Raw genomic sequence first — 10,632 nt, 5'->3', positions numbered from 1 at the left:
ACCCGCGAGCACACAACCACATGGGGAGAGGCCTGGGGAGCATGGCCGAGACAAGAGCGAGGCGAGTGGCAGGAGAAAGAAGAGGTAGCCTACCACAGAGGGCGTAGCTCTTACTGACGGTGACCAAGCGCCTAGTCTAGCTTCTGCTCATGCAGAGTCTCTGGTCATGAGTAAGAGGCTTGGCTGACTTTACCTCAATCAGAATTCCCAGAGCAACATCGACTATCTCGGCCTCATTCATGCAGTACACAGTCCTCGTCGCAGGGAGTCTGAAAAAAAGACATGCAAGGCACAGATGACACAGACTCTCAGGTCTCACAAGGACAAAGAAAACAGGAGCAAAAGGGCCTCTTCCCACCACCTTCCCACCACGCAGGAGGCACCAACACCTCTGAGCTGAGGAGCTTTCTCCGACACGGACACAATTTCCTTAGCCTTGCAGCCCAGTGACTGGCACAGGGCTTCATGGAGGCAACACCGGGGTGCCTCCCACACTCCACCAACTGCCCTACAAGGATCTGGAAGTAGGGAGGGGCTGCCGCCTCTGAAACACACACGTGGATGCAAGAGGAAGGGGACCTCAGGCTAAGGCTGCACTGAGAGGAACCTGAAAGCAGGACCAGACTTAGGAAAAGGCAGCAGCAGTCACAAGGCTGTCAGTCAGGAAACCTTAGAGGAGCCAGAGAGGGGAACACCTAGTGCTGGGGCCCCGCCCACTTGATGCTGCAGCCTGGAGACTCACCCCACCCCACACAATTACCATCATTCAACTCACTCACTCCCCAGTTCCTGATCTCTTGCTGGCCCCGCAGCTGCTGCTCATCTGTCCATCCCTAAAGGGCTGTCCACAGGAGGAGCAGGCACCACTCAGGAGAACAGACCCTACCACTGATCTCACCCATCTGATGTTACCATGTTTGTTGTAAAGGACGAGACTGGCATTTTGGACAACTGGCATCAGAGATTGGCTGACATGGAAAACCCACTCTGTGTGTGCTGACGGCAGAGCACTCATCCAGAGGCAGAAGCGGGTGCCTGTCCTCGAAGTTTAACCCGTTTTGCCTCCTGCTCACAGCCCCTCCACCTCCTAAAAGCTCAAGAGATGATCAGACTGAAACACCCGCCCATCTTGCTGTTCTGCCTACGCTGGAAGACCTGGCCCAGGTCGTGGAGGTCCCTGCTCCACTCGCCAGAGTTGCAGGAGTCGTCTGACCAGGGTTGTCGCACCTTGCTGCTGCCACCGGCACTGCTGCCATTCTCATCCTCTTGGGGGCCTTCGCTGGTGCCACATTCTTGGTAGCCACCTGGGCTGTCAGCCATGAGGGAAGGACCCTCTTTTTAGTCTCGGATTGTAAGGTTTCCATCTCTGTACCTTCTCACAAAGAAAAGTCAGGGCCCAAGCTTAATGACCTGCTTTTTAATTCAGGAAGGTAAATCCCGTTCTCTCGTCACACCCGGAATTACAGGTCCATTTGTCCTCAGTGGGAGTTGATCTTTGATTCCTACCAAGAACAATAAAGTTCAGTGAATTCCAGTAACTCCAGTTATCAAGCAATTATTGGTCGGTGCAGGGCAGGCCAGAGGTGACCAAAAGGTGAGCAGGGCCCAGGAGACTCCAATGGCCATTCACAGACATCAGGCAGATGTGATTGTGGGCATGAGAGCGGCTCAGGAGAGAGCCCTCTGACCTCCGCAAAGCGGTGTCCCCCACAGGCAGCCCGAGCCAACCAGAGATACCTCCTGCAGCCTCTGTGCTGACTGACTCAGCACAGGAGGAGAGGAAGGAAAGAGGCAGAGGCCCCTAATGTTCCTTCTCATTACCACCCCAAATGCCAGTCCTCGGGGTGCCCAGCCCATCCAATCCCTAAAATACCTCTTAATGGCCTCTCCCTCATCTGGTCAACTCGATTTCTCCACTCCTCTGTGGTGGCTCAGCTACATGAAACTGAGGGCATTTTATTTCACAATAAAGTCTCATTGGCCAACACCCCGCCCTTAAGCTAAAGATATTTCTGATTGGTCAAACTTGAACCAGCAATAGGGGCCAGGAAGCATTAACTGTGCCAGTCTGTAGACTCTGAAGCCCACGCCAGACTCTGATCTAGTTTGGCCTCTCTTCTTCCTATCGCAATTGTTCTGCCTCCACTCTGCAGTCCTGGAGCTCAGTCCTCACCCAGAGAGATGGAGTTGTGACTCAGAGAGCCTAGGTCTCTACCTTCCACTTGGGAATCAAGCCACAAGCTCCTGAAGCAGAGGCATGCCCAGAAAAAAGTAGTCAGCGACAGTCCTCTCTGAATCACAATGTGATAATGTATTGCTCATTCAGACGGCTGTTTACAATTTAAGAAAAAATATTAGCAGGCCCTCCTCCTAACCTGTGCCACGGGGCACACCTTTGCCAATGCACCCTCATTTCTGTCAAAACTCATTGATATTAGTGACTCCTACACCCTAAGGCGCCTCCCAAGTGCACTGCTGCAGTCTGTGGACAAATTTAGTTCACCCTGGGGTGCATATTAAGTACATTTCGCAAACGAGGAACTGAGACTGAGTTAACTTGCAGAAGATCACAGAAAAGTTTGAAATTAGCTGGTCGGATTCGCAGCCAGGTCCTGCAGACTCCAGACCCCGCGCCTCCCCGCCCTGCTTCTGGACCCCAAGGGCAGGCCGCAGCACCTTCCAGAAGCCGGGTCTCCAGAGCACCGCGCTCGCGGACCAACCTCAGTCCCATGCCAGCCGCTCCCTGCCTAAGCAGAACGGGGTCCCCGCGGGAACGCGATGTGCTGTCAGTTCACAGACCGCCCTCGCTCTGGGGGCCGGTACCCGCCGCTTGACCTGTGGGAGGCCCAGAGGGCCGGTGACTGCAGAGGGGAAGGCGGGGGCGAAACACCGCAGGGGCCTCGCTGACCCTGCCGCACGCGGGTCAGGGCTGCACCGCTCCTTCCGACCGGAGTGACAGCGCGCTCCTCCAGTCGGCTACTGGCTTCCCTGCTCTCAGGTTCCCTCTCTCCACTTCTTGTGCCCCTTCTTAGCTTCCAGAGCGGAGCCAGGAGGCAAATTTCGAGCGGTAGTAGGACCCGCGCCCCACCCAGAACTTAAATCCCTACCTTCTTTCCTTCCACCGGAACTCCCCGGACCTCCTCTGGCCCCCCCGCCTCTTCCGGGCCCTGCGCGCTCCCGCCCCTTACACTTCCGGTCCTGGCCTGCTCCCGGCCCTCGGAGTCCTAGCACCCGGGGCACTTCCGGCTTCTGGCAGCTGGCTCATTGGGAGGTCCGCGGGCGCCCCATGCTGGCCTTGCCTGTGCCCCTGCTGGCACACGGTTTCCTGCGCACTGCGAACGCCAGCGAGGCAGCACAGCAGGCCTGAGGAAAGTGAAAGTGTCCATTCCTGGCCCTTGAAGTTAGCCATAAGGGAATGGGAGTGTTTTGGAAAGGCTCCTGGGACTTCCCTGGGAAACCAGGTGGAGGATCCCTGCTGGGCCAGGCAGCCCTCACCTGCTGGAGGAGTATGGGAGCCCCACCTGCATTTATGCTAATGAAGTGGAAAATTAAGAAGATAATAGAATAATAGCATAAGTGTAGCAGGACAAGCTGCAGACAAAGCTCCTCAGACACTGAGTTAAAGAAGGAAGGGGTTTATTCAGCCAAGGGCATGGGTAAGACTCCTGTCTTAAGAGCCGAGCAATTCCTGTCCCTTTTAAGGGCTCACAACTCTAAGGGGTTCTGCGTGAGAGGATCCTGATGGATTGAGCAAGCAGGGGGTACGTGACTGGGGGCAGAATGCACCGGTAATTAGATCGGAACAAAACAGGATAGGGATTTTCACAGTGCATTGCTATACAATCTATAAACTATAGATAACATAACCAATTAGGTCAGGGGTCAATCTTTAACTACCAGGCCCTGGGTGTGGTCCCAGGCTGTCTGCTTGTGGATTTCATTTCTGCCTTTTAGTTTTTACTTTTTTCTTCCTTGGAGGCAGAAATTGGGCATAAGACAATATGGGGGGGGGGGTTGGTCTCCTCCCTTGTAAGTACTAATAGTAAAATTATAGTAATAGTAAGAGAAATAACAATAGCTCATAGAAAGAATTGCTGTATTAACCAAAGCTAAAAAGAATTTCAGCCCTTCCGAAGTTAAACAAGTATATTAATTGCCAGTCCCAAGAAACATGAACTGTATCTGCCCTCCACATATTTTGTGGCTCTGTTAAGTTTGTTTTCCAAGAAACATGAACTGTATCTGCCCTCCACATATTTTGTGGCTCTGTTAAGGTTGTTTTCTTTCCTCCCTGCACAGCTACAAGGTCACAGTGTGTCAGGAATTGGTGGGTTCTTGGTCTGACTGACTTCAAGAATGAAGCCACGGACCCTCCTGGTGAGTGTAAGGAACTTTTACAGTTCTTCAAAGATGGTGAGTCCAGAGTTTCTTCCTTCTGGTGGGTTCGTGGTCTCGCTGGTTTCAGGAGTGAAGCTGTAGACCTTCGGGGTGAATGTTACAGTTCTTAAAGGCTGTTCTTTATGTTCTTAATGTTCTTAACAGTTCTTAAATGTTACAGTTCTTAAAGTGTGTCTGGAGTTATTTCTCCCTCCCAGTGGGTTCATGGTTTTGCTGTCTTCAAGAGAGAAGCTGCAGACTTTTGCAGTGAGTGTTACAGCTCATGAAGGCAGCATGGACCCAAAAAAGTTAGCAGCAGCAAGATTTATTGTAAAGAGTGAAGGAACAAAGCTACCACAGTATGCAAGAGGAGGTGAGCAGGTTGCTACTGCTGGCTGGGGCAGCCTGCTTTTATTCCCTTATCTGACCCCACCCACATCCTGCTGATTGGTCCATTTTACAGAGCACTGATTGGTCTATTTTACAGAGAGCTGGTTGGTCCATTTTACAGAGAGCTGATTGGTCCATTTTGACAGAGTGCTGATTGGTGCATTTACAGTCCCTGAGCTAGACACGGAGTGCTGATTGGTGCATTTACAATCCTTTAGCTAAACACAGCGTATTAGACAGAAAAGTTCTCTAAGCCCCCACTAGATTAGCTAGATACAGAGTACTCATTGGTGTATTTACAAACCTTGAGCTAGACACAGAGTGCTGATTGGTGTATTTGCAATCCCTTAGCTAGACATAAAGGTTCTCCAAGTCCCCACTAGACCCAGGAGCCCAGCTGGCTTCACCTAGTGGATCCCTCACCAGGGCAGTAGGCAGAGCTGCCCACCAGTCCCCCGCTGCGCCTGCATTCCTCAGCCCTTGGCGGTCTATGGAACTGGGCACCAGGGAACGGGGGCGGTGCCCGTTGGGGAGGCTCGGGCCACACGGGAGCCCAGACGGGAGGCTGAGGCAGGAGAATGGGGTGAACCCGGGAGGCGGAGCTTACAGTGAGCCGAGATCCTGCCACTAGAACCCAAAGGGACAGTGGAAGGAAAGGAAAAGCCGCAAGGAAAACAGGAAAAACCTGTTTTGCAGGCCCGCACAAACGGCCCCTGAGGAATCAAGCTCAGAGGAGAGTGAGCCTCAGGCGTCACCCCACAGGGAAGAGTCAGAACCCCTACCTATAAAGACTAAAGAAGCACCCCGCGGCACCCGAGCCTTGCAGATGTTTCTCTGGGAGACAAAGCCAAATTTATCATGATAAACAGAATAATGTACAAGGAGGGCAATGCCTTTTCGTTTACCAGCCTTTCTCCACCACCGACCTCCTAAACTGGAAACAGCTTACACCCTCCTATACTGAGAAGCCCCAGGCTGTCATAGACTTCATGCAGTCCATCTCTCTGACTCATAACCCTACCTGGCCTGATTGTCAGCAGCTACTTTTAATATTGTTCAATACAGAAGAACGCCAGGAGAATTACTCAGGCAGCCTTACAGTGGTTAGAAAGCAATGCACCTGTTAAGCAATATGCACAGAAGAGGTTCCCAGAAGCAGATCCAAATTGGGATCCAAACCAGGCAGAAGAATTGCAAAACCTGCAGAGGTATCGGGAGGCACCCCTTAATGGAATAAAGGCCGGAGGGAAAAAGGCAACGAATTTGGGAGTGGTCTCAGAGGTACGCCAAAAGGCTGATGAGAGTCCCAGTGAATTTTATGAAAGACTCTGTGAAGCATACCGGCTTTATACACCGTTTGATCCAGAGGCTGTAGGGAATCAATCCATGGTTAATGTGGCATTTGTGGGCCAGGCACAAGGTGACATTAGATGGAAGCTTCAGAAGTTGGAAGGTTTTGAGGCTATGAATATTACTCAGCTTATTCAAGTAGCTACTAAGGTATTTGTTAATCCAGAGGAGGAAGCCGAGAAAGAGGCAAAGCGCAAAGCCAAGGAAAAGGTTGATTTGTTGGCTGCTGCTCTAGTTCAAAGAGAGCAAGTTTTGTGGTTTTGTGAAAGGATGCAGACATGGTTGTGGTCACAGTAGAGGACAAGCTAGGCCAGGGTTTGAAGGCCGGCCTAGGCTTGAGAGGGATCAATGTGCAAGAATGCAAACAGAAAGGGCATTGGAAGGATGAATGTCCAGAAAGAGAAAAAAGGAAGAAAGCAGCAGCTAGGGACCTGATGCCTGCCCAAGGCCTGCAGCCACTAGCTGTTGTTCTAAAGCTGGATGCCGATCTGGTCAGCTTAGCAGGAGTTGAGGAATATAAGGACTGAGACAGACCGGGGCTCCATCTCTGTAGGCCTCCAGGAGCCCCTGGTCTCTATGAAAGTGGGAGGCCAACAGATGGATTTTATGGTAGATGCAGGTGCTGAACACTTGGTAGTGACACAGCCCGTTGGGCTGCTATCTAAAATCTATGCTACTATAGTTGAGGCAACCAGAGTATCAGAGAAAAGGCCTGTCAATCCAGAAGGTGTGTCATTGGAAGACAAGAAGTCCAACATGAGTTCTTATATCTGCCAAATTGTTCCTGTACCCCTGTTAGGGAGAGACTTACTTCAGAAACTACAAGCACAAATTTCTTTCAGGCCGGAAGGAAACATGACTCTGGATCTAAGCTGACCAAAAGTTATGATGTTAACTCTTACCCTCCCCGAGACTGAGGAATGGAGGCTATACATAAAAGAGACATACAGGCTGTCTGAATTTATGGACAGAATATTGAAAAACTAGTCACTGAAATACCTGAGGTGTGGGCAGAAGACAATCCTCCAGGATTGGTCATAAACCAGGCACCAGTGGTAGTAGAGTTAGTTCCAGGCGCAACTCCAGTACGCATTCCCCAGTACCAGGTGTCTATAGAGGCAGTGTGAGGAATGACCAAGCACATAAATTGGCTACTAGAACATGGGATCATAAAGAAATGCAAGTCACCCTGGAATACTCTGCTCTTAACCAGCGCAAAAACCATCTGGTGGGTTCTGGCCTGTGCAAGACCTATGGGCCATAAATAAAGTTACTGTTACCTTACATGTGGTGGTGCCCAACCCATATACACTGATGAGCCACATTCCTGCTCATGCCGCCTGGTTTACCAGTTTGGACTTAAAAGATGCCTTTTTCTGCCTCAGGCTAGCTCTAATAAGTCAGCTTATTTTTGCATTCCAGTGGGGAGAAATACAATTCGCCTGGACCAGGCTCCCACAAGGGTTCAAAACCTCTCCCACTCTCTTTGAAGAGGCACTAGCATCAGACCTTAAGGCTTTTCTCCCACCAAATGACAAATGTGTATGTTACAATACATTGATGATCGTTTGTTTGTTCGTGGCACCTATCAAGGAAGATTGCTTCCAGGGCACCAAAGATCTTCACCTTCTATGGAAGGCAAGTTACAAAGTATCTCAGGAAAAAGCTCAGGTCTGTGCAAAAAGAGTAAGATATCTAGGTTTCCTAGTAGCCCAAGGGCAGTGCGAACTCGGCAGTGGGCAGAAGGAAGCCGTATGTGCACTCCCCACTCCTGTCACCCGGCGACAAGTAAGGGAGTTTTTAGGGGCAGCAGGCTTTTGCTGTACTTAGATGCCAAACTTTTCACTCATGGCAAAGCCATTGTATGAAGCCACAAAGTGGGGGAGAAAAAGAGTCCCTCCTTTGGGGTAATGAGCAGGAGAAGGCCTTTAATGAGATCAAAGAGGCCTTAAGCCAAGCTTGAGCCCTGGGATTGCCAGACCTGACTAAGCCTTTCTTTCTCTATGTCCATGAAAGAAAAAGAATGACTACAGGAGTTTTAGATCAAACAGTAGGATCATGGTATCGACCAGTAGCCTATTTGTCAAAGCGGTTAGACCTTGTGGCTCTGGGATGGCCCCCCTGCTTAAAAGCGTTAGCCGCCACTGCCATGCTGGCAGAAAATGCTGGGAAGCTGACACTAGGACAAAAGCTAATAATACGGGTGCCACACACAGTGATCACTTAATGGAGCAAAGAGGGTATCACTGGCTATCTAATCCAAGAATGTTAAGGTATCAAGGGCTCTTATGTGGAAATCCACACATAACTTTAAAAACCACGAATACTCAACCTGGCTACCCTGTTGCCTGTAGAAATGCCCAAATTGCAAGACTGGTTTCCCCAACACTCTTGTGTAGATGTAGTAGATGAGGTGTTCTCAAGCCAGAAAGACTTAAGAGACCAACCCTTTAAGGACCCAGACATTGAGTATTTGACAGATGGAAGCAAGTTTCTATCAGAAGGGGTCTGCAAGCCAGGTTTGCAGTGGTGACTCTAAATTCAGAGGCACAGGCCCTCCCTACCGGGACCTCCGCACAAAAAGGAGAATTAATAGCTCTAACTAAAGCACTATTAGTAGCCAAAGGAAAGACAGTTAACATCTGTACTGACTCAAAGTATGCCTTTGCTACATTACATGTCCATGGAGCCATTTACAAAGAAAGGGGACTCTTAACTGCTGGAGGGAAAGAAATTAAAGAAGAAATCTTACAACTCCTAGACGCTGTGTGGGCTCCAGACAAGGTGGCCATTTTTCACTGTAAAGGACATCAGACAAGAGGTGGCATAGAAGCAAAAGGAAGTAGGACAATCAAGCCATCCTTCTTTCTAATTCCTCTAAAGGAAGGGGAACTCTTAGGATATCCAGTCTATAATGAGAATAAAGGAACTAAAAGGAGCATGATCTCAAAAATAAATACAAATATCAAAAAAGACATAGACATAGGAGACTAGGAAAATAATGAATGGCCTCCTGAAAAAATCATTAAATACTATGGGCCAGCTACCTAGGCACAAAATAGGTCATGGGGATACTGCACCCCAATTTATATGCTCGACCATATCATAAGGTTCTTGAAATAATAACCTATGAAACATCTGGATGCAATTCCACTGAGCTGATGTACACCTGAAAAAAACTTTCCTGCATCCCCTTCTTTGGTCTCTCTTGTCCCTTAATTTTCGCAACATTTCAAGACAGGAGGCCTTGCTAATGTGGCCCCGGGGGTCCCCTCTGCCCACATGTCCTGCTGGATGCTAGGCTCCACCACGGTCACTTGGCATCAGTGCTGAGTTTTAGTTGAAAACCACACTCCTGGCTTCGCACAGCCCAAAGGATGCCGGAGCTCAGACTGGAAACGCCCGTGCAAGCAGTGGCCAGTGAGGCCTTCCCCAGCAGCATTTTCAGGTTGAAAGGATGATCTGACGAGATCTGGCCCTAAAATGGGAACTCAGGACAGCGATCTGAAACGTAGTTCGCAAAAAAATCAGCAACTAGAATGGGTGCTGGCCACACCCAGGCACAGCGAACTCGGACACCACACTCCCTCCCTGCACAGCACCTGCGGCTCCTCCCCAGCAGCGACACCCACACAGCTGGATCTCTGCCCTCAGCCCCTGGCCGCATGGGACAGTGTCTAGATAGCAAGGCTGAAGGGGGCGGCCTCAGTGCCTTCAGGTCACAAACCGAACTGCCACACTGGGGTCCACGTAGCTCTTCAGGAGGGCAGTCTCGGGCAGGACCTGCTTCCCCCGCCACCGTTGCCTTGAGGGGTTAGGGTCACTGACCTCCAGGGTCCCCGCCGTCACCCGCTGTGAGCCAGGACAAGCCCAGGTCTCACGGGCTGGGGTGAAGAAGCATCTTTTCCTTGTGAATAAAGGAACAGAAAATACTTGGCTATTCTGCCTTGTCACTTATAGAAAAAAAAATCCTTGGCAATTGGAACTGACAAAGAGGCTTTACTTGTCCAAGCTTCAGTCAGGCTTCTGAGTCTTCTGCAAGGCCAGTCTGTGCGCTTCCTTGTAAAATCCAGTCTTAGCAAAAACCCCTTTCCCCTTGGTATCTGATCACCCTCCAAGCCTTATCAGGCTCCTCACCCTCCACCATCCCCGAGTGGTCTATCGCCCTAGCCTGTCTTCAGCAAGAGTCCTGTTAGGTCAGTTTCACCAGAATCTCTTACCCTGATGGCTCCACTTAGTAATTTTCTATTCACAGACCCCCACCCTGCTCCTTGGCTGTGAATTCCCACTGTGCACGCTGTATTCGGAATTGAGCCCAATCTCTCTCCCCCATGTAAGACCCCATTGCAGTGGTCCCTATACCTACCAAGATGGTAGTCTTTACTGTGCTTTAATGAGTATCATTGACTAAGTTTTTCTTTAACAGAAGAACTCCTTGCACATTTCTCTCCTTAAAATCTCTTTCCATAGCCAGCTGAAATGAGCTATTTGAAGGGAGAGATGCTTCCCGCCCCA

General features: G+C 50.2%; 1 protein-coding gene across 12 annotated transcripts in view; it reads right to left on the bottom strand.

Moving 5' to 3' along the window:
* The window catches only part of CYREN (cell cycle regulator of NHEJ), a 75,266-nt gene extending 72,083 nt beyond the window's left edge, over positions 1-3,183 (bottom strand). Inside the window, exons 1-3 of one of the 12 annotated variants that reach the window (XM_030933102.1) lie at positions 3,108-3,183; positions 1,411-1,502; positions 194-269 (exon numbers count right to left, since the gene is read on the bottom strand). In XM_030933102.1, coding sequence (XP_030788962.1) covers positions 194-241 — 48 coding nt within the window. In that variant the 5' untranslated portion in view covers positions 242-269; positions 1,411-1,502; positions 3,108-3,183. The other 11 variants (XM_010357985.2, XM_030933099.1, XM_030933101.1 and 8 more) reach the window with 11 other exon arrangements.
* Between the last annotated feature and the right edge of the window lie 7,449 nt (positions 3,184-10,632).

The sequence above is a fragment of the Rhinopithecus roxellana genome, chromosome 6 (assembly GCF_007565055.1).
Source record: "Rhinopithecus roxellana isolate Shanxi Qingling chromosome 6, ASM756505v1, whole genome shotgun sequence".
Lineage (NCBI taxonomy): Eukaryota > Metazoa > Chordata > Mammalia > Primates > Cercopithecidae > Rhinopithecus > Rhinopithecus roxellana.
Note: the sequence above shows the minus strand (reverse complement) of the source record. Positions and strands in the feature narration are given on the sequence as shown.